The sequence below is a fragment of the Felis catus genome, chromosome D1 (assembly GCF_018350175.1).
Source record: "Felis catus isolate Fca126 chromosome D1, F.catus_Fca126_mat1.0, whole genome shotgun sequence".
NCBI classification, from domain to species: Eukaryota; Metazoa; Chordata; class Mammalia; order Carnivora; family Felidae; genus Felis; species Felis catus.
The window spans coordinates 87,341,307-87,365,216 of record NC_058377.1 but is presented as its reverse complement, the minus strand read 5'-3'; the positions used below and the strand labels follow the sequence as shown (position 1 = coordinate 87,365,216).

The window sequence follows — 23,910 nt, the reverse complement described above, 5'->3', positions numbered from 1 at the left end:
AAGCCTCATTTGGAATAACATGAGCTACCTACTCTACCTGGTTTCCAGAATAAAAAAGAACTATCTCTGGAGGAAGATCTTATCATCCAGAGTTACTAACATAACACTGTCCAACAGAACTTTCCACAATGACAGGACCGTTCTCTGTAGTAGTCACACAGTTACTGCGCGCTTGAGGTGTGGCTAACGTGACTGAGGAAAAGAATTTTTAAGTTTATTTAATATTAATTAATTTAAATTTAAGCCTAAACAGCCATGAGTGATTAGAGCTACCATAATGAACAGCACAGCTCAAGAATTTTTCATACCCAAGACCGAGTACTAAAGAAACAAACAAAAAACGTTACCAGCCAAATAGGAAATAAAATCAGATGTAAAGAAAGAAAAGGAGAAAAAATTCAATAGAAACCTTACAGTTATATAGCCAATGAAATTATATTTTTAATTTTTTTTTTAATTTTTTTCATTTTTGAGAGACAGAGACAATGCAAGCGGGGCTGGGGCAGAGACAGAAGGAGACACAGAATCTGAAGCAGGCTCCCTGGCTCTGAGCTGACAGTATAGAGCCTGACATGGGACTTGAACTCAAGAGCCATGAAATTATGACCTGAGCCAAAGTCGGTCACTTAACCAACTGAGCCACCCAGGCACCCCTTATAGCCAGTGAAATTATTACAGGGACTTTAAAATAACAATAGAAATGTTCAAGAAAATTTCACCATAAAACTGGAATTTACTTTTTAAAATAGCAAATTCTTGATTTCTAAATACAATTCCCCCACTAAAAAGAACTAAGTCTCCCAAGAGAAATGACTGATTAAAGGTGGGGAAAGTATAAGGTGGGCATGGAAATCTTCTGGTGCCAGAAAATCACTCAGCAACAAAAGAAATTATCTACTAATATAAAATATCAACAAATCACAAAATCATTATATTGAAATATAACCTTAGATAAAAAGGAGTACATGCTGTATTGTTTCATTTTTATTAAGTTCTAGAACGGAAAAAAGTAATCTGTAGTGAAAAAACTCAGATCAGTAGTTACATATGGAAGGGGCAAGAGTGAGAGACAAGACCAAATGGGAAGGGACATGAGGGAAATTTTTGGGGTGATGGTAGTATTCTATTATTTTGATAGGAATTTGGGTTACACAGGTGTATGTATGCATTTGTCAAAACTCACTAAATGGTATACTTAAGATTTGTGCAGTTTCCTATATATAAAACTTACTTCAAAAAAAAGAATCATAGGGGTGCCTGGGTGGATCAGTTGGTTAAGCATCTGACTCTTGATTTCAGCTCAGGTCATGACCTCACAGTTCATGGGATTGAGCCCCATGTCAGGCTCGGCACTGACCACATGGAGCCTGCTTGGGACACACTCTCTCTCTGCCCCTCCCCCACTCATGCTCGCTCTCTCTCTCTCTCTCTCTCTCTCTCAATATAAATAAACAAAAAAAAAGAACCATAAATATTGAGCTATTTTAATTTTTTTTAACTTTTTAATGTTTATTTTGACAGAGAGAGACAGAGCATGAGCAGGGGAGGGGCAGAGAGAGAGGGAGACACAGAATCTGAAGCAGGCTCCAGGCTCTGAGCTGTCAGCACAAAGCCCAACACAGGGCTCAAACTCACAAACTGTGAGATCATGACCTGAGCCGAGTCGGATGCTCAACTGATTGAACCACCCAGGCGTGCCTCAAGCTATTTTATGATTGACATGCTTCAGTGTTCAGTGGTACAATGTGCTAATGTCTACAACTTACTTTGAATTACCTTATTAAATAAACATGAAATAATGAGTAGAAAAATACCTATGATAAAGACAATATAGCAAAATGTTAATTGTAGAATCTAGGTGGTCAGGTATATGCATGTTCACTATATAATCCTTTTAACCTATTTGTAAGTTTGAAAAGTTTCACATTAAAATATTAAGGGCAGGATTTCAACATAGGCCAAGCAGAATTCAACACACACACCTCAGAGTCAACTGCTTAAACCAAAAACAAAAAAACAAAAAACAAAAACAAAAGCAAACAAACCTTAAATGTAGCCACAGAGGGAAAAAAGGGCTTGTCATCCACAAAAGAGCCAATTTGCTATGGAAATAATGGAAAGCCAAAATATAACAGGATAACATCTTTAAAGTGCTTTAAGAAAATAATACCCAAACATACCTGGGGAAAATATACTTCAGAAATTAAAATATTTTTTGCATAACTCACATATTCTAAAATTCATCTAGAAATGCGAAGGAGCAGAAACAAGGCTTTGAAGAACAAGCAGGAGGACTATCAGTTATGGTAATGACACTGTGGTACTGGTGCAAAAAGAGACAAAATAAGGACAGGTCATCATGGAGAGTCCAAAAACACCCACACATATAAACCCACAGCGGTTTATGACGAAGTTGTCACTGCTACGCAGTAGAATAATAAATGGTGCTCCGTTTAAGGGATATCCACGTGGGGGAAAATGTACCTTAATCGTTACCTCATACGATAACACAAAAATCAATTCCAGATGGATGGCAGATCTAACTAAATGTGGTGGTAAACCAATAAAGCTTTTGAGGCACCTGGGTGGCTCAATGGGTTGGGCACCCGACTTCGGCTTAGGTCATGATCTCGCAGTCCGTGAGTTCAAGCCCCATGTCGTGCTCTGTGCTGATAGCTCAGAGCCTGGAACCTGCTTCAGATCCTGTCTCCCTCTCTTTCTGCCTGTCCCCTGCTCGCACTTGGTCTCTTTCTCTCTCTCAAAAATAAAAAATTAAAATTAAAATTAAAAAAAAATAGTAAATCTTTTAAAAGAAAATGTAGGAGGGGTGCCTGAGTGGCTCAGGTCATGATCTCTCGGTTCACAAGTTCAAGTTCGAGCTCTGCATGGGCTCTGTGCTGACAGATCTGGAGCCTGGAACCTGCTTCAGACTCTGTGTCTCCCTCTCTCTCTGCCTCTCCCCCACTCATGCTGAGAATTTCTTAAATAGGACAAAAATTCTACTAATCTGAAGGAGAATTTTGAAAAATAAAGCAATACAGAGGAGTTTGGGGTACCAACACCCATGCAGTCAAAATAACTTTTGACTTCCCAAGAACTTAACAACTAATAATAACAACTAATAAAGCTTTTACGATAATATAGTTCATAAATAGATATTTTGTGTTACACACACACACACACACACACACACACACACACACACACACACACTATATTCTCCTAATAAAGTAAACTACAGAAAAATAAAATGTTATTAAGAAAATCATAAGGAAGATGGGGTGCCTGGCTGGCTCAATTGGTATAGCATGCAACTCTTGATCTCAGGGTTGTAAGTTTGAGCCCTACATTGGGTGTAGAGATGACTTAAAAATATCATATTAGGGGCACCTGGATGGCGCAGTCGGTTAAGCGTCCGACTTCAGCCAGGTCATGATCTCGCGGTCCGTGAGTTCGAGCCCCGCGTCAGGCTCTGGGCTGATGGCTCAGAGCCTGGAGCCTGTTTCTGATTCTGTGTCTCCCTCTCTCTCTGCCCCTCCCCTGTTCATGCTCTGTCTCTCTCCGTCCCAAAAATAAATAAACGTTGAAAAAAAAAATTTAAAAAATATCATATTAAAAAAAATCATAAGGAAGAGAAAATACATTTACAGCACTGTACCATGTTCATCAAAAAAAATCCGCAAAAGTGGACTCATGCAGTTCAAACCCATGTTGTTCAAGGGCCAACTATATATTAAAATAAGATCATGTATTAAATTGGTCCATGTATTCACCTACATCAGTTCTAACAAAGTGAAAAAGAATGGAAGAAGACATTTCTCCAAAAGATTTCATATTGAGAATAAACACTTTAAAAACCACAAATGAGGGGTGCTTGGGTGGCTCAGCTAGTTAAGCCAACAACTCTTGACTTCAGCTCAGGTCATGATCTCACAGTTCTTAGGATCAAGCACCACGTTGGGCTCTACACAGAACCTTCTTGGGATTCTCTCTCTTCCTCGCTCTCTGCTCCTCCCCCACTCTCTGTCCCAAAATAAATAAACATTAAAAAAAAAAGCAGAAGAATGAGACAGTCAAGCAAATAGAAAATCAGACAAAAGAAACTTCACAAAATAGAGCATCCAAATAGTCAATAACCTTGACTTGGGTAGTGGTTATAAGGGTTAGTTCACATTGCAATTATGAAACTGTAAATTTTAAATTTATACACTTTATACTATCTTCTACTTTAATAAAAGTTTACCAAAAAATGACAGATTAGCCATTATTAACACAAAGTCAATTACTTCACATAAGCTTTCAAAGGTTCTGCTCTGCGGGGTAACAGCAGGACAAACACACAATGTAAGCCATCATGGAACAACTGGGAGACTTCCTACCATCTTGTTACCATTGCATAATTTTCCTTTAAACCATACACTCTTTTATTTTTAATAGCTTCTACTTATAGGGTGTATACAATCTCCCAAGACTATATTGAGTGCTTCACATGCATTGTGGAGTTTAACCTTCACAAGAACCTTTGAGGTAGCTATTAGCATCATTATTTTACAGATGAGTAAACTGAGGCTCAGAAAGGTTAAACAATTTGCTCTAGTTGACATATTAAGTGGCAGAACAGGAATTATGAACCTGTGAATAAATACGGTCGCATAATTTGTTACTTGGCATTATTTAGCACCAAACATTAAGTATACTGTTTATTTTTTTAAATTCTACCCTTCTTTGAAAATACTTTAGGGGTGCCAGGGTGGCTCAGCCGGTTGAGTGTCCGTCTTCAGCTCAGGTCATGATCCCGTGGTCTGTGAGTTCGAGCCCCACGTCAGGCTCTGTGTTAACAGCTCGGAGCCTGGAGCCTGCTTCGGATTCTGTGTCTAACTGTTCCCCTACCCCACTCGCTCTCTGTCTCTCTGTCTCTCTGTCTCTCTCTCTCTCAAAAATAAACATTAAAAAAAATTTTTTTTAAAAGAAAATACTTGATATTCAATGCCTCATATGAACTACTGAAAAGTCTCAGGTTTTCCTGCAATCCCTAAAAAGGAACACCATCATATCAAAAATACTATATAGTGCGTAAAGGCCTGTTACTAATTCAACGACATTCTCCTAGGAGTTACATGTTAACGAGAAGCAATTCAGAGCAAACAAAACCTTCAAAAGATTCACACACATACTTCTTTCATGTTACACAGTTCCCCACCAAACTACGCAAATATAAATTCTCTCAATGAGTTTATTCCTTCTAAACACTTCTAAAAGTATTTTGTTTTTAAAAGGTTTCCCTGTTTTCAGATGACTTTCACCAATTGACTGACTGATTTCACCGACCAAATGCCAGATTCTACAATTACATTTTATCATTTATAAAGAAGCTATATCCTTAGATTTAAAGAAGCGAGCAGGGGAGAGGGGGAAGGAATCTCAAACAGGCTCCACACTCAGTGTGGAGCCCAATATGTGGCTTGATCCCATAACCCTGGGATCATGACCTGAGCCCAAACTAAGAGTTGGTCACTCAACTAACTAAACCATCCAAGCACTCCAAAGAATAATTTTATTATTACTTTGCTATTACTAAAAATCAAATATACCCATATTAATACATGTAAAAATTAAGAGTTACTTATAAACGCTGATATACCAATTCTCATTTAGGTATACTGGATTTCAGTTGCCTCTTCTATAATAAGTTAGACTAAATGTCTATGTAAATGTTTCCAGCTCTAAAATTATTTGCTTCTGGGGCACCTGGGTGGCTCAGTTGGTTAAGCGTCCGACTTGGGCTCAGGTCATGATCTCGAAGTCTGTGAGTGCAAGACCCATGTTGGGCTCTGTGCTAACAGCTCAAAGCCTGGAGCCTGCTTTGGATTCTGTGTCTCCTCCTCTCTCTGCCCCTCCCATGCTCATGCTCCATCTCTGTCTCTTAATAATAAACATTAAAAAAAAATTTTCTTAATAAAATTATTTGCTTCCACATCACAGTAACTTTAATACAACTATTTTATTTTTAGAACTGTTGATCATTAGTTTAGTCTTTAGGAAGGAAAGAGGGAAAAAATACACATTTACAATGCCGGGGGAGCATTCTGCTACAATACGAAATGGCTCCACACCACAGAAGAGAGTGGACAGAGACTCCTGCTACAGGAAAAGAGATACAGGGCTTGTGTTACCAAGGTGCGTACTAGAAAATCTACTGAAAAGTTACCAAATGCTTCCTAAGCATACATTTTTAAAGTATTTGAGTCACTTTTTTGATTACTCTGTCAGCTTTTTCCAGTTGTACAGGGCTATTTCAAGGCCAAAGGCACACCATAATCTCGATACCACTGCCACTAGGTTTCCAAGAGGTCGTTAGTTTGTGACATTTGCTGGTAAGTACACCCTCATATTAGGAACTAGGGGGTAAGAAAGAGCAAAGTAGTAAAAAAAAAAAACAAACAAACAAACAAAAAAACTTCCAATTACACATCTGTGTGCACTTCTGTCATCTCTTAAACCAACCCGTAACACATGTCCAACAATGCAGGATAAACCGCAAAAGGCAGAGACTATAGGTCAAAAAATTACTTTCTAATCTAGCACAGAAGTCCAGACCAGAACAAGGCACATGAAGTGTGGCAAATTGACATGTGAGGACATTTCAAAAGTAAAAATCAATAGGATTTGGTCACACAGTGACTAGACATTGAGCAGGAAACCAAAACAAACCAAAAAACCCAAAGTGTCCAACAATGAGGAGCAGGGAAAATGATTCTTTAATAATCTTGTTATGGTAATATGAGAAGATGAGAAGACTCTGGGAGAAAGATGAATCTTTGAACATGAGTTAGAAACATCCAGAGACTGTCCAAGGAAATAACTAAAAACAGAAATTAGGTGTTCAAAGGGGGGCCAGGTACCTAACTGACCTGAAAGGTAGGTATCTACCTCCTACCTTCAGGAAGGTATCTGAACGCTTACCATATTAAACAAACTGAAGTCATAGAGGAGAGTTAAGATCTCTAAGAGGGGAATACATTGAATGAGAAGTGAGTACAGGACTGAACCCAATAGAATGTATTCATTTAAGAGGTTAAAAAAAAAAAAAAAGAACAAGAAAGTTTGTCAGACAAGTGAAAGAAGAATCTGAGGGTACAGTGTTTAGGAACCAACAAAGAAAGTTCCAGTAAAAAAAAGGACTAACGGCACTGAATGACAGAGGTCCAGCCAGATGTGGACTTAAAAAAAAAAAATCAAATTTGGTGATTAACAAATAAGTCACCAGTGTCCTTCAAGAGAGGAGTTTCAGGAATATGAGGGAAAATCCCTGGAGAAAGAGCATGGAAAAGTGGAGAGGCAGGACTGAGTTCAAATCACAGCTCTGCCACTTACTAGCTGTGTTAAGCAAGTTGCTTACCATATCTGAATCTCAAATTCCCTCTTTGTAAAATGTAAGTATTACCATTTGTCATGGTTGTTGTATGGGTAAGGGGTAGTTAAGAAAAGTTTCTAGCACAGTGGCTGGTACTAAGCAGCCAATAAATGTGATTATTATACGAAACCTGTTTATCTTTACATTTTCATTGCCCATATAAAAGAGTGTCTACCAGTGTAATATTAAGACAGAAAACTTTTTTTTTCATGTAGTGCAGGTGATAAAAAAGTTAAAACTTGATTTTGGTTTTGCCTATTTAAGCCAACAATTTGAAAGACCAGAAATATCCTTATAATGACAAGAATTTGAAAAAAGCGGGGTGGGGCATTTTTCACACACTACTGGGTGAAATTATAAACTCAAGTAGTATGTTTCTGGAAGAAACTACGGCAGCGCCCACCAGCAAAATGTAACATAACCTTTTTGACCCAACAAATCTTCTAGAAATGTTGTGGAAATGTACCTAACAAGTGTCCCAGGACATACAAGAAAGATCCCTGTGGCATTATCAGAAAACAAAATGACATCAGAGAGAACTGCTTGAAGGATACAATACATTATAAAAATTATAATACAGAAACATAACACTAAGGGGGGGAATGCTCCTGCTTTGCTTCACAGCCTTCTCGATTATGGAATTTTTTTCCGATAGTAAAAAATTACTAATTACATTACTTTGTAATTAAAAATTAAATCAAATAATTTTTAATTTAGTACACTGGCTTTTAGATCAGTATATTCAAAATTTTTTATAATTCAGTGTTTTCTCACAAAAGAAACATTTGTTCTTTTTAATGTCAAAGTTTAACTCATTAGATCTCTCTCCTAAGTAATATAATCTCACCACACCAGCTGATACCTAAATTATTCACTGGCCACCAAACTTGTACTCTTCTGTGGCAGCAGGTACTCTGTTAATAATATCCACGGTGATGAATTCCATTCACAGGAAAATGCTGAAGCACATACATTCTGAGGTGTGTGTGAGGTTGGGACTGATACCATTACATTACACTCTATTACAGTACATTCATCAGACAGACAATGTGTACCTTTAACACAAAGCTATACAGCACAAGGTGGGGGGGGAGCCGATAACCTCTGAAATTAAAGGCTTTTCAACATAAAAAAAAAAAATCACAAAAATATAACTACCACATGATGCAGCCACCCCCCCTCCCCCGGGTCCATAGAGAAAAGAACTGAAAGTTGGGTCTTGAAGAGCTATTTGTACACTCGTGTTGATAGCAGCTCTTTTCAAGGTAGCCAAGAGGTGGAAGCAACCCAAATGTCCAGTGATCAAAGAATGGATGAACAAAATGTGGAATATACATACAATAGAATTTTTCAGCCTTAGAAAGAAAGGAAATCCTGACACATGCTACCACATGGATGAACACTGAGGACACTGTGCTAAGTGAGATATACTACTCACAAAAAAGCAAGGACTATATGATTCTCCTTCTAGGAGATAATTAAAGTAAGTAGTCAAATTCATAAAAACAAAAAGTAGAATGGTGGTGACCAGGGGCTGAGGAGAGGGGGAAAAAGGGAGGTATTTAGTGGGTACAGATCTTCAAAATGTACAAGATGAAGTTCTAGAGCTCTGTTTTACAACAATATGAACATACTTAATACTAATGAACTACCTGCTTAAAAATGTTCAAGATGAAAAAAATGCTCAAGATGACAAATATTACTTTATGTGTTTTTCACAATAAAAAAATGAAAAAATTTTCCATTTTAAAAATAATTTTGGCCACCAAACTGTTAGGTCAAGATGACAGTACAGTTTACAAATTAGTTCAATTTGTTTTTTTTTTTAATATAGGGAGCTATATGGACAAATGTTTCAGAGTGAAATATGTAAAGGACGGGATTACCTAAATATAAAAATATTCTAATATTATACAGCAATTTTTAGAAAGGCAATATTCCTTTCTAAATATTAACAAAATAGTAACATATCTAAAATTATAATTTGATGAAATGCTTTCGAAACAAAATATTTTTCTTGATTCTCATTATCAGGATTTCCATTTTTCACCTATCAGAAATAAAAGATTGCCTAAAACTAAGTAAAAAACAAAAGAGGAGTTAATTAAAATTTGGAAAGCCTTTAAGCTAGACACCTTGATCTGAAAGTATTTGAGTGACTTACACCACTCAATCTATGAAACTAAAGGAAGTTAGTCACGGCTCCAAGTAGATATATTAATATCAAAAGGCTTCATGAAAGCTTAGTACATACAAGATAAAATTTCAATTCTACTTACTTAAATATTTTGAATTTTACACTTTGAGAGTTACACACCAAAAACCTCCTGCTTTTGATAAAAACACTCTAGAAAACTACCAGCAGGGGCGCCTGGGTGGCGCAGTTGGTTAAGCGTCCGGCTTCAGCCAGGTCACGGTCTCGCGGTCCGTGAGTTCGAGGTCCGTGAGTTCGAGCCCCGCGTCAGGCTCTGGGCTGATGGCCTGGAGCCTGTTTCCGATTCTGTGTCTCCCTCTCTCTCTGCCCCTCCCCCGTTCATGCTCTGTCTCTCTCTGTCCCAAAAATAAATTAAAAAAAAAATAAAAAAAAGTTAAAAAAAAATTAAAAAAAAAAAGAAAACTACCAGCATATTCCTTGGATTTTCTGATTCGTAAAATATTAAGAACTATAACTATTTTGGGCATTTAGTGTTTTTTTGTTTGTTTGTTTTTGTCAGCACTCATCACAGTAAGTACTCTTAATCTTTTTCACATATTCCACCCATCCCCCTCCCACCCACCCTTTGGCATCTAGTTTTAAAGTATTTAAGACTTAACTGTATTTATTTACTTTTACTACAGAAAACATCAAATACAGCTGATGTGTGAACCACCATCTACCAATAACCTAACTTCAAAAATTACCAATGCATCAACAAAGACTGTTTAAAATTATAATTAATGGTTATCCACTAGGTGGTAGTAAGCAAACCCCAGATATATAATTTCACTTATAAATACTTCAGCATATAACTCTAAGGGATACTTAAAAATAATAACCACAATGCTATTATCACACATAAAAAAACCAGTAATTCCCTATATCATCTGACATCCAAATTTTCTCTATTGCCTTATAACTGTCTCTTTCACAGTTAATCTGTTCAATTAATATCTAAATAAGTTCACACATGAAGATTCTATTTAACAGTTTCATAGAATAATCTAGGGAAACATACACTGGGGGGGGGGGGGGGGGGGGAACCAAAGTATTAAGTTAAACAAAAGCAAACTGCAAAACAATGTAATCTGTGAGTCTATTTTTATAAAAATGTTTATCTTAATACATGATAACAAAATGTAGTCATTTTAGTAGTCATACTAGCCATGATTTGGGGTTATTATAAAACAAATCAGCCTGAAATAAACCACTTTTTTTTTTTTTTTTTAAAGAGAGAGCACACATGCACAAGCAGGGGAGAAAGAATCACAATCTCCACACTTAGCACAGAGCCTGACGTGGGGCTCAATCCCACAACCCTGGGATCATGGCCTAAGTCAAAATGAAGAGTTGGACACTTAACTGACTGAGCCACCGAGGCATCCCTCAAATCATTCAACTTTATTTTTCAACGTTTTATTTATTTTTGGGACAGAGAGAGACAGAGCATGAACGGGGGAGGGGCAGAGAGAGAGGGAGACACAGAATCGGAAACAGGCTCCAGGCTCTGAGCCATCAGCCCAGAGCCCGACGCGGGGCTCGAACTCACGGACCGCGAGATCGTGACCTGGCTGAAGTCGGACGCTTAACCGACTGCGCCACCCAGGCGCCCCTCAAATCATTCAACTTTAAAAACACAATGTGATTTAGCTTAAGAAAATTTCAAACGTTGTATTTCACTTCCTGAGATTCAGGTAGTCATGTCTCAAATACTGCTAATGGAGAGTTTTCCAGGTTACTTTGTTTTCCTTATTTGTTTTTACTCGTTTTTAATGAGGAGGTTTAACACATGGTGTTAAATATACACTTATATATAGAAATCCACAGGAGTCAGGTGCATGTCTAAATTCACACACAATTTCAGTCAACAAATATCATCAACCATACCAAAGCATTTTTCCCCCGGTACGTATGGGGAGTATCCTACTAAAGCCAAAATAACCACACTAATACCAAAAGGTATCTTAAATCTATCCATTTCTTTGCACTGCCACCACATCCTCTCTATGGATTACTTTAATGCCTCTTTCCTAATGGTTTTCCTACTCCTACTCTCATTCTGGTCCTCATCCTCCTCCTCCAAATAGCAATTAAAGTGATTAAAACATAAACCTTAGTGGCTACCCTACATCCTCAAATCACCCCTACTTTATCCACTCTACTACACTTAAGTCTCACTGGCAAGCTTTCAGATTCTTTACTTTATCAAACTCTTACCAATCTCAAGGGCTTCACACAGCTCTTTCTTTGCCCAAGGCTCTCAATTCCACTCACTCTGGTTGGTGGTCTCCCTTCAGGCCTCAGTTGAATATATCATGTCCTTAGAAATTTACCCTGTCCACCCAATCTAAAGTCCTTACAACTAACTAGCCGTCTGAAACAAAAAACAAAAAACATTAGCTCTATACCTCAACAAATTATAAGAATAAACTTATAATAGATTAGAGATCTAAATACTTAAAATGTAATTCAGTAAGTACTAGAATAGGGCAAATGTCTGGTTTTTTTTTTTTAATGTTTATTTAATTTTGAGAGAGAGAGACAGACAGACAGACAGAGCATGAGTGGGGGAAGGGTAGACAGACAGACAGACACACACACACACACACACACACACACACACACACACACACACACACGGAACCTGAAGCAGGCTCCAGGTTCTGAGCTGTCAGCACAGAGCCTGACTAAGGGCTCAAACCCACAAACCATGACATCATGACCTGAGCTGAAGTCAGACGCTTAACTAACTGAGCCACCCAGGCACCCCGGTAAATGCCTCCCTGAATTAGCATGGGAAAAGGTTTTCTAACCACGACTTAAAATCCACAAGCAATAAAAGGGAAGATAAAATTGACCACACACAAAAAAAATTTTACAAGGCAAACAAATAAACAAAAAGACATCAAAAAGTCAAAATTTAAAAAAAATGCAACATATATGACAAATAAAGGACTAATATTCCATATATGTAAGAGATCTTTAAAACTGGTAGACAAAGGGCCATGGTCAACTCTTAATACAAAAATGGGCAAAAGACATGAACAGAAAATCCACACTCACACAATTTTAAAATGACCCTTAAACACTCATTATGTCTCACTCATAATGAGAAATGAAAATTAAAACTACATAGATCTACCATTAGATTCGCAAAATTGTTAAATAGCATATTCTGCTGGCAATGCTGTAGAGAAACAGGCACTATCATACATTGCTGATGGGAATGCAAACTGGTACAGTTCTTACTGACAGAAATTTGGCAATATTTAACAAAACTATATATGCATTTACCTTCTGATTAAATAATCCTACTTCTGAAAATTTACCTTGAAGATACAACTTGAACAATACAAAATTATATATGCACAAAGCTATTCTTTGTAATTGTAATTGGGAAACACTATGTCAATAACTAGGAAAGTGTCTGAATAAACTATGGTAATCCACAATAAAATAGAAAGATCTCTATGAACTGACATGAAGTGATTTCCAGGAAATACTGTTAAGGGAAAACAGCCAAGTGCAAACAGGTAGCTATAGTATGTTACCTTTCCTGTAAGAAAGGAAACAAAAAAATAGACATTTATCTGCTCACATAACCCCCTGCCAAACACAAACACACAAACCCACATGCAAAGAATAAATTGAAAACTAATGATAATGGTTACCAAAAGGGGTTAGGTAGGAACGAGGTGGGAAGGACAGAAAAGACGGAGTGACACTTCTGATGGTTTTAGCATGGTTCTGAGTTTTAGAACATTAATTAATGTTTCACATAGTCAAATAAACAAAAAAGGACATGGGTGGATCCAAAATGAAATACAAAGAAATGAACTTAAATATATTTCAAGTAAACAATAATCACACACTGAAAGCAGAGGTTTGAAGAAGAACCTAAGTAACTTAAAACACACTATTTTGACTACATGCTCCAAGTCTGTGGCTAAAGAATAAAAGAACTGTAAATAAATGTTGTACTCTGGTTAGTAAATTAGCAATGGTACGGGTAGCAATACCAAAACTATGTTAAGTGTACTCTAGAACTGAACTAATAAGTAACATATTGTGGATAATGAGATCCAAATTTCCTGGAATTATAAAAGGGATTATAAATAAAGGAAGAAGGATAGAATGAACTCTGGAGGTATTAGAACTGGACATATCAGTATGAATTCATGGTTTTAATATATAGACAGACACACAATTACACTAACACACACACACACACACACACACACACACACACACACACACATTTTCTAGCTTCGCCACTCAAAGGGTCTAAAAGCAAGAACACCTTAGCACTAATGAACACATCTGACACTAGCATCCAGATTTTGGTTTTTAAACACCATTCTCCAATAACCAAAGCTCCTTAGAGAAATGACCAATACCAGGACTGGGGAAGGAAAGATACAAAGTCAGTATGGATCATCTTGTGGTACCGGAAAGTAAACACTCAAATGGGGCCATGGCAAAGAGACACAGAAGCAAACTTAAAGTGGCCCCTGCTGGACAGTTTAGGACAATTATTCACTAAAAAAATTACAATAAGTTAACAGATTATAACCCTTTGAATATGAATCCATGAATCCATGCAGAAACAAATTTAAAAACAAGTAAAGCTCTTCCTTATAAAAGAATTCCTTACAAAGGAAGGACAGAATTAGAAAATCATCATCTCACAGCCCCATACTTAAAAATATTTAAGGCCAAATTCACCAATGGATGGATGCTAAAACTGGTTCGTGAAAATTAGATGAGAAAACAGTATAGTTTTAAAGTATCTCTCCCCAAGATACTTATGAATTACAAAGAAAAAACACCTTATAGTGGAAAAATCTGGCAGTCACCACCTCAACAAAGTAATCATAACCAGTTGAGACAAAATGACATCATATGCCTCCCAATATGTGAGATCACAACATCACTTCTGTGTAGTCTAAAAACGCATAAATTGAAAACATCAGACAAACCAAAATTAAGGAGCATTCTACAAAATAACTATCCAGTGCTCAGGGTTATGGGGCGACTGGGTGGCTCAGCTGGTTAAATGTCTGACTTCGGCTCAGGTCATGATCTCGCGGTTTCTGAGTTCGAGCCCTGCATCAGGCTTTGTGCTAACAGCTGGTAGCCTGAAGCCTGCTTCAGATTCTGTCTCCCTCTCCTTCTGCCCCTCCCCAACTCACACTCTGTCTCTCTCAAAAATAAAATAAAAGGCAGGAAAGAGGGCACTTGTTGGGATGAGCACTGGACGTTATATGGACACCAATTTGACAATAAATTATATTAAGGGGGAAAAACTAAATTAAATTTAAAAAGAATTTTTTTAAATAAACATTAAAAAAAATTTTTTTTAAGTGTCAGGGTTATGAAAGGCAAAGAAAAAACGAAGGAACTACTCCAGATGAGAGGACATTAAAGGGGCATACATGGCAAATGATGCATTGTGTGATCTTGTATTGAATTCTGGGCAGGAAAAAGGTCGTAAGTGAGAAAATTGGTAAAACCTGAATAAAGTCTATAACTAAGCTATACTAGTATTAAATAGATTTTAATTTCCTCAAATCAAATAGTATTTTGAGTGGTTCAAATAGTTCATCAAATCAAGAATACTGAATTGATGTTAACTGATGATGATTTTAATCATCATACTGGGGTTATGTAAGAGAATATCCTTATGTTTAGGAAACACACATGGAAGTATTTAGAGGTAAAGGGGCCCATTGTCTGAAACTTACTCTCAAAAACAATGCAAGAAAAAAACATGTGTGTGTACATAGAACCAAGAATGAGTGATAAAACTACAGTGGTAAAATTTTTAAATTTGAAACACTTAGAGAATCCAAGTGAAAGGTATACAGGAATACTTTGTATTACTTTTGCAACTTTTTTATATGTCTAAAATTATTTCCAAGCAAAAAGTTAAAAAACAAAAACAAAAAAAGTAACTCCATCCTGGTATTCTCTGTCCCTGTTCCTTTCCATAAGAGAGTACTACTTTACCTTTTTGGTTCTCTACCCATTAGATTATATGCACCATAATGGTTAGGTCTACATTTCTGCTCCTAAATGAATAACCAGCACCGAGCACAATAATTTACACTTTATATGCCCTAATTATCTTGGATTAAAGACTTAACTGTGTGCCATTTTACAGTTTTCTACTCATGAATCTTTCTGCTGATAACATTTTAAGAGGTCTCAATCAAATGATGGACATAAAACGTAGGGTATCTTGGGGCGCCTGGGTGGCTCAGTCAGTTGGGCATCCGACTTCAGCTCAGGTCATGATTTCGCAGTCTGTGAGTTCGAGCCCCGTGTTGCAGCTCGGAGCCTGGAGCCTGCTTCCCATTCTGTGTCTCCCTCTCTCTCTGCCCCTCCCCCGCTCATTCTCTCTCTCTCTCTCTCTCTCTCTCTCTCTCTCTCTCTCTCTCAAAAATAAACATTAAAAAAAAATGTAGTGTATCTATACAATGGAATAGTATGTAACAAAAAGAAATGAATTACTAATAACATGCTACAGCATGGATGAACCTTGAAAATGTTATGCTAAGTGAAAAAAAAAAAGTCAAAAAGGACCACATGAATACATTCATATAAAATGCTAAGAATGTGCAAATCTACAGAGACAGAAAGTAGATTTGGGGCACCTGGATGGCTCAGTCAGTTAAGCATTCAACTCTTGATTTCAACTCAGATCATGATCTCTCAGTTCGTTGAGATCCAGCCCTGCATAGGGATCTGTGCTGACAGCGTGGAGCCTACTTGGGATTCTCTCTCTCCTTCTCTCTGCCCCTACCCTGCACATGCACACTCTGTCTCTCAAAATAAATTTTTTTTAAAAGTAGATTTTTTTGTTACCTAGGGCTTAGAGAATAGGGAGATTGGGGAAAGATGGCTAGGGGGTATGGGAAAGGGAGTTCTGCTGGGGGTAAAGACAATATTCTAAAATTGATCATGATGATGCACAACCACAAATATACTAAAAACCACTGAATTGTACACTTCAAATGGGTAAAGTTCATGGTACATGAAATATATCTCAATAAAGTTGTTTAAAGAAAAACAACTTTAAGAGTCCTACCAAAATTTCTGGGGCGCCTGGATGGCTCAGTCGGTTAAGTGCCTGACTCTTGATTTCAGTTCAGGTCATGATCCCATGACTCACGGGATCAACCTCCATGTTGGGCTCTGCGCTAACAGTGTGGAGCTTGCTTCAGATTCTCTCTCTCCTTCTCTCTCTGCCCCTCCCCTTATGTTTTCTCTCTCAGAATAAATAAACATTAAAAAAAAAAAAAGAGCCCTACCAAAATTTTTATTTGGAGAGAGAGAGAGAGAGAGAGAGAGAGAAAGAGAGAGAAAGAGAGAGAAATCTATGTCTATGGCCACCATGTATGGCACTGAAAACTACTTCATTATAGACTTTTGGAAATTTCAATTAAAACTTCTGTTAAAATGAAACCCCACTGACAACCTTTTATTCAGATTTCTAAATAAAAATAACTGTTTCATGATACAGAGAAGAAATTGCCAGGAATTTTAGCCAATACTGAGTTTTTTTAGGTAAGGGTGGTTTAGTGAAAGAGAACACTTTAATGCTAGTCAACCTAACTCCTTCTCTACTCTCAAAGCTCACACAGGGGTCATTTCTCCCTGGAAGCCTCTTTGAATGCTCAAATTAGGTTAAGTGCTCTCCTCTGTACTCCCACAGCTCCCTGTACACCCCTGTACCTTAGGACTTCTTGAAACAAACTATTTTTCTCCTCTTATCAAATTATGAAATCATGTTTAATCACATCTGTATTCCTAGCACAGTACCAGCACATAAAAAGGACTCAACAAAAATTGAGTTAAACTTGGAGTGTGAATTTGGACCTGTTTGACTTCTATGAGCCTCAGTTTTTACCTATTCAAATAGCAATTTTACCAGTTGTCTTACCTAACTCATAGGGATGAGACATAAGAAACAAACTAGGAAATACAAATAAAAGCACCTGAAAAAAATGTAGTATACATACACAGTCTTCTATTATCATAGGAGCAACCTACATCAAGTATTAGTCATTCTCTGTACTTAATTTTGTTATAGGAACTTTGTCTTTGATATTTCTGGGTCTAAAAAGGCATAAGGGGATGGGGATACCCTAAACAAAAACTGATAAGCCTAAATTAATTGTTTCTCATTCATTACATACCATTCTGTCAACTATTACAGGCAAAATAGAAAGCATTCTGTACAACAACAATGAATGAATGCTAAATTACTCAGTAAACTACAACTGAGTTGTATACAACTCAGTATACAACTGCTTTTCAGGTTACTTTACAGCACACTTTCCGGTCTGTATGTTCTGAAGTGACTCAAACCACAGGCTAGAATTCTATATTTAAGAGAAAAAGATTCATGACCCGAATGCTGCCACCGCACCTCAGAAACACAGCACCTTCTGCTGCTAAAACCTTTTATGCGTTCAAGAGCCCTGTGGGTTCTTGACAGAAACCATACTCATGCAGCTGAATTTAGAACATGCTGACCTTGAGCAAATCAATGCCCTTAGCATGTACTTCTGGCTTATATCACTGCAAGAGGTAGACAGCCTCACCATCTATAGTAGTCAACAATTTCTGGCCACTGTCCCCTGGCTATTTTAAGATATCCCAACACATTTCTGTGTTGCCCAGTTCAAAGAAACAGAGTAACATATGAACCTATGTTTAAACACAAATCGTTTACCTTGGAACTCGGGGTATGTGTGTTCATAGTGTGATTAGCTCAAAAATATTTAATTTGGTAAGTTTCCACTTCCTGCTTTCATTTTTTAAATACAACATATTTTTAACAAAAAGTTAAAAATCAAGTATAAGACACTTTTGCTTACTGTCTACTCAAATTTATAACTAAACTTGGTAAAAAACTAAGCCAAAATTGGTGAACAAATATTGAAAAAGATTAATGGTTTACCTGCTATTTTCATGCAAAATTACACTAGATATTAAAACAGCACATGATTAAGGACTATGTGACACTTTCACCAGTCTACCTTAGTATTAACTCTTCTAACTCTTGGATCTAATTAGCATAAAGTCCTTTTAAAAGGTTTTTGTCCAAGCAACATAAATCAAAATGCTACTAGCAGAGTCCTTGTTTACAAATTAGAACCTCATTTTTTTTTTTAACTCTAAACAAAGAATCTGCAATTTAGCAACTGTATGTATACCTTCTAAAATTCAGGTAAATTATCTACTTGAAATTTATATATAAAAACAAATTCAAAACTTAGTAATTGTACTTAGCAATTATTCATAGCTTTTTTTTTTCTCATTCTCAACAGAAGCTAATATTTGTGCAAAGGCCCAATGCTAGAAATCAACATCATAAAATATTTAGCATTTCAGATTGCTTTTTAAAGGATTTCCTTACTCCCTTGAAACATTTAATAAATGTTTAATAAATGTTCTCAAGTGTAAAAAATAAAGCTTTTTTTTTTTTTTTTTTTTTACTCTCATCCAAAAGATTTCAATAAAGAAAAGGAGTATAGGTATCACACGGAGCTAAATCTGATATGCAGTATAATGCAGGACCCAAATAAAATGAAGTCATTTACTAACAAGTGAACTAAATATAGAGCCCAAGCAGCTGGAGCCTAGAGTTTATATAATATGCTAGCTGACAACTAAAAGCTCTTAAGACAGAACCCATAGAGTACAAAGGGAAGGGAAAAAAAACACTACTCTTCTCATGCTGTTAAATAAGAATTTAAAATAATTATTCCAGCAAAAAAAATGAACTAAAAACTAATCCTGTATTCCATTACATTAAAAAAAATCTGTCAGAAATACAGAGGATCAAATAAATGTAATTATATATTAAATAAGACTTAATACTGTAATACAACTACAAAGCTTTTAAATCATGTAAAAGGTTTTAAGAATAGTATCTAGCACTCTAATACCAAAAATCTTACAACCAGGAAAATACTGAAGAATAATTAGACTATATTCCTAATTTCTAATATATATTTTAATAAATTGTCACTAAGTGATATATATGGGACTCCTTCTAATAACCTACTAATGGTAGGATATATATGGGACTCCTTCTAATAACCTACTAATGGTAGGGCATATATCTGGAGTTCATTTTTTGTAGTAGCTAATTAATTTCTCCTATATAGTGTCCTGGGTACTAAAGTATGTATTTGTAAGACACTAATCAGAATGAGAGGTATAGTAAAAAGGTAGATACAAAACCAGAAAAATAAACAACCCTTGCTGGGCCTAAATTTATAATCCTCATGTTCTAACAATCTTCAACAACAAACTGCATGTATCTGTCTATTCACTAACTTATAAAACGGCCAATATTGGCAAGCTCCTGTATTTGCCCACTGTTTTGGGGCTCTAGAGTATATTTCATTCTAGCTGAAATGAAAACAGTATCTCAAAATTATAGAACCATGAATCCAAAACCATTTTACATACTCAAGAAGATATTTTGAATCCTGGTAATCATTAGCCCGTAAGACTACATATTGACACTCCAAGCTAGCATTGTATTAATCATGACACTATAGCACTTTATCAATATTTACATGGAAATTATTTTCTTTTTTAAATTCCACCCATAGCACCAACACCAAAATAACATTACCCATAACATATAGATGGAAGCATAATCAAACCTGTTATGGAAAAGTCACCTAAACATCCAAGGCAGCCATGAAGTGTGTCTGAAATTCAGTGTCACTAATCAAAATAACTTTCTGAATTCTTATCTAAGTATTCAGTCACATCTAATTACCTTTAATAAACTAGTTCTCTTAAGTGCCAAAATACTCAAAGATATATACAAAAATTACTATGAACCCTTTCCCAACATTTGAAGACTTCTGTTTGATCATCATTAATAACCTATCATTCCTTCAGGTCATGGAACTTTGGCATGGAGCTGCTGGGGAGATTTCTACTCTGTTTAGGCAGATTTTACGCCTAAATTTTAAAAATCTTCTTAACACCTCAAACCTAAACCAATCTTGTCTGGATTTATTTATTTACCCAAGCCATCTTTTTTACCATGTACACACACAAAATTATTTCATTCAGCCAAAATTCAACATTTATTAAAGAGCCAAAAGGTAGTTGTCACCTACCTGTAGTACCGAGATTGTAGATATGTTGAACAAACAGTCTTTGATACATGACTGGCCGACCCAAAGTCTATCACCTTAACCCTGTATGGCTGCCGAACAGGATCCACCAGCATAATATTTTCTGGTTTGAGGTCAGCATGAATTAAACCAAGACTTTTCAATTTTTTCAGTGCAGTGGCCACTTGTTGAAGAATGGGTCGAATTACTTTTAGTGGCAGGGGGCTGAACTTATTTTGTTTCAAAAAGTCATACAAGTTTTGTTCCAGCATCTCAAAAACTAAACAAGTATGGTTACGGTGCTGAAAGCATTCATAAGCTCGTACAAAGTTATATTCATCAGCATTTTCAGTACTGAGTCTTGCTAATATGCTCACTTCTATTTGACCTTGACGTGCATAAGAAGGGTGATTCTTCAAAATTTTGATTGCTACAATTTCATTTGTCCCTCTTTTCCAGCATTTGACTACCTGGCCAAAAGTGCCTCGACCAAGAAAATCAAGGACTTCATAAGTATTTTTCATGGAGCATAAGACTTCATGCTGTACTAACTGATAGTCACCTTCTCCAGTGGTACAATTCTGTTTTGTTCCTGTGGTAGTTGTCACAACTGTCACTGGATTTCCCATGTTGGTTTGCAACATTGCAGGAAGTATGGACAATTCATCAACAATCTGCATTGCGCTGCTATGATTATCCAACTCCTCACTCTTGCGCTTCAATCCACATCGCTGGGGGCCTTCTAGGAAATTGAACCTGTGTCGCCACGCCCCAATCTGAGGTGCCTCCACTTGAGCTTGCTGTGCCTGAGCTGCTATGACCTTTGTAGCACCCGCAGTGTTTTTTAAAACAACAGCACTTGTCTGCAACGAAAAGTTGTGTCCTCGAGGTCTGTTAAATGGTATCTTTGTCTGAAAAACACTACCCTTCGTGGGAGGATGAGAATTTCCAATATTTTTACCATTCACATAGGTCCGTGGATAGTTTCTTTCCTGGAATACACAACTGCTTGGCTCTACTTTGAGTTTCTTCACACTACAAAAGGCACTTGACTGAGTTTGATAAACATACGGTGGGTAGACCAAGACTTGTGAGGCCATACCTGGGGGGGGGGGGGGGGGGAGAGGGAGGAAAGAAAAAGACATTATTAACTACAAAAAAAAATTGTTTTTAATTTTAAATCTCAAAGAAAACTTTCAAGGGTCAAGTCCATAATTTATAAAAATAACTAAACTCCATTAAGATTTTTTTCCCTTAGAGAAGATAAGCATTTTAGTATCTCCATCTTAGCTAATTAAACCTTCAGCTATTTTGAGTATTGCATATAAGCCTGGGAATAAAAAACTGAGTGCATTTAGTTAACCAAAAAATATCTACCAAGCAGTTGTAATGGCCAAGATATACCCTAGCAACTATGCCAACCATTTTTCTCCCAAAAGGGAAAAATACAGATCCCTTAACTATACACATTTGGCAAAGGTAAAGCATTCTATCACCAAATTATCATTTATGAACCAATGACAAGGAAAGAAAACATACACTGCATAAATAGAGTCACAATCCTTATAGCTAAAGTTCAAGAAATGCCCCAGAAAAAATAATCAATTATAAAAATTGTAAATAAGACATAGGTCCTTTGCATGATGTTCTCCTTACTTAACATCTTTTTCCACATCCACCCTTGTACACTTAAGTGGACTTCTTTACATTCAGATCAAAGTGATGCAATACCTTCTTGCTGAAGATTTACTTGGAACACACACTCGCCACTCACTCTCTAGGCCACAGTTGGGCATTCAGTGCTCAATAAAAGCTTCTATGTTCTTCTAATTAGCATTCATGACACGATATTACATTACACTCCAATTGTGAGTGTATCCATCAGTCTTTCACACTAGATCTGAAACAAGGTGCCCAGGATATAGAGTTGGTGCTCAATAAATATGAGTTGGTCAAATTAATTTTAAAATATTTCCACTCCCCACAATTTAAAAATCTATATTGTATTAACTGGGCAGTCTCATACTGTTTTAACAAATCAAACATCAATTCCTTAATTCAAAAACAACAGATTGCCATCACAGTATGTAATATATGTAAAATATTTAAAATATTAAGAGTTACCACCTATGGAAGGAATTACTATGCAGAGGTTTAATGAATGCTTTATTTGCAATATTTTATTTAACCATATTAATATCTTCCCAATTTGCTGTTAAGAAAACTAAAACTCAAGAGGAATTAGGTAACTGGCCAAGGTCACATAGCTAGGGTGTAGTAAAAGAACAGGAAAATACATTGCCCTCTTGGGGCATAAATTTATGCCTCCTTCAACTTCCTAAATTTTTTTTTTTTTTTTTAAGATTTTATTTCTGGGGCACCTGGGTGGCTCAGTTGGTTAAGCATCCAACTCTTGGTTTCAACTCAGGTCATGATCTCCTGGTTCCACTGTTTGAGCCCCGCACTGGGGTCTGCACTGACAGTGCAGAGCCTGCTTGGGATTTTCTCTTCCTCTCTCTCTCTGCCCCTCCCCTGCTCCTGCTCTCTCTCAAAATAAATAAATAAACACATCTTAATAACTACCTACCACATTCCTAAACTGACCTGGATCTAGTAAGAAATGAGCAATAAAACCTTATTAGACAAATGAAGATTTGATGTGTAAGAAAAAATTGTAAATTGAAATTCTGGGTTCCAAACCATTTCATCCAGCATCAGAAGAAGTTTCAAAATTCCACCAATTTTTCTCCTTTTAATGAGGCGAAGCCACAGGGAAAACTCCTTCTAAACATATTGAACCCATCATCTAATTCACTTAATGTCTGTGAGGGCCGCCAACCTTATCTTCAACAATTTAGCATTACCGTGATTCCCATTTCAAACCACTTCTGTGATCGACACCCACAGAAATAGACTGAGAGAAACAGATGATGAAACTGACACAAAAAAATTTCTAAAACATCTATTATAAATATACTTGTGGATTTAAAGAAACGCATGAACATAAATAGGAGAGATATGAAAAGCATCTTTAAAAGGGAACCGGTGAGCCTAGAAAACCATGTATTATCATACAGACAAAGGAAAAGTAATTTGACAATATCTAACAAAACTGACATAGAATCAGGCACCTCAGATATAGTAAA

At 36.6% G+C, this 23,910-nt stretch overlaps 1 protein-coding gene across 11 annotated transcripts in view; it reads right to left on the bottom strand.

The window, feature by feature from the left end:
• The window catches only part of HIPK3 (homeodomain interacting protein kinase 3), a 93,558-nt gene that overhangs the window by 41,807 nt on the left and 27,841 nt on the right, over positions 1–23,910 (bottom strand). For all 11 annotated transcript variants that reach the window (XM_023239680.2, XM_019812241.3, XM_045039121.1 and 8 more), the window contains one exon: positions 20,768–21,866. In XM_023239680.2, the coding sequence (XP_023095448.1) occupies positions 20,768–21,864 (1,097 nt within the window). In that variant the 5' untranslated portion in view covers positions 21,865–21,866. Of the gene's footprint in view, positions 1–20,767; positions 21,867–23,910 lie in introns of those variants that run through there.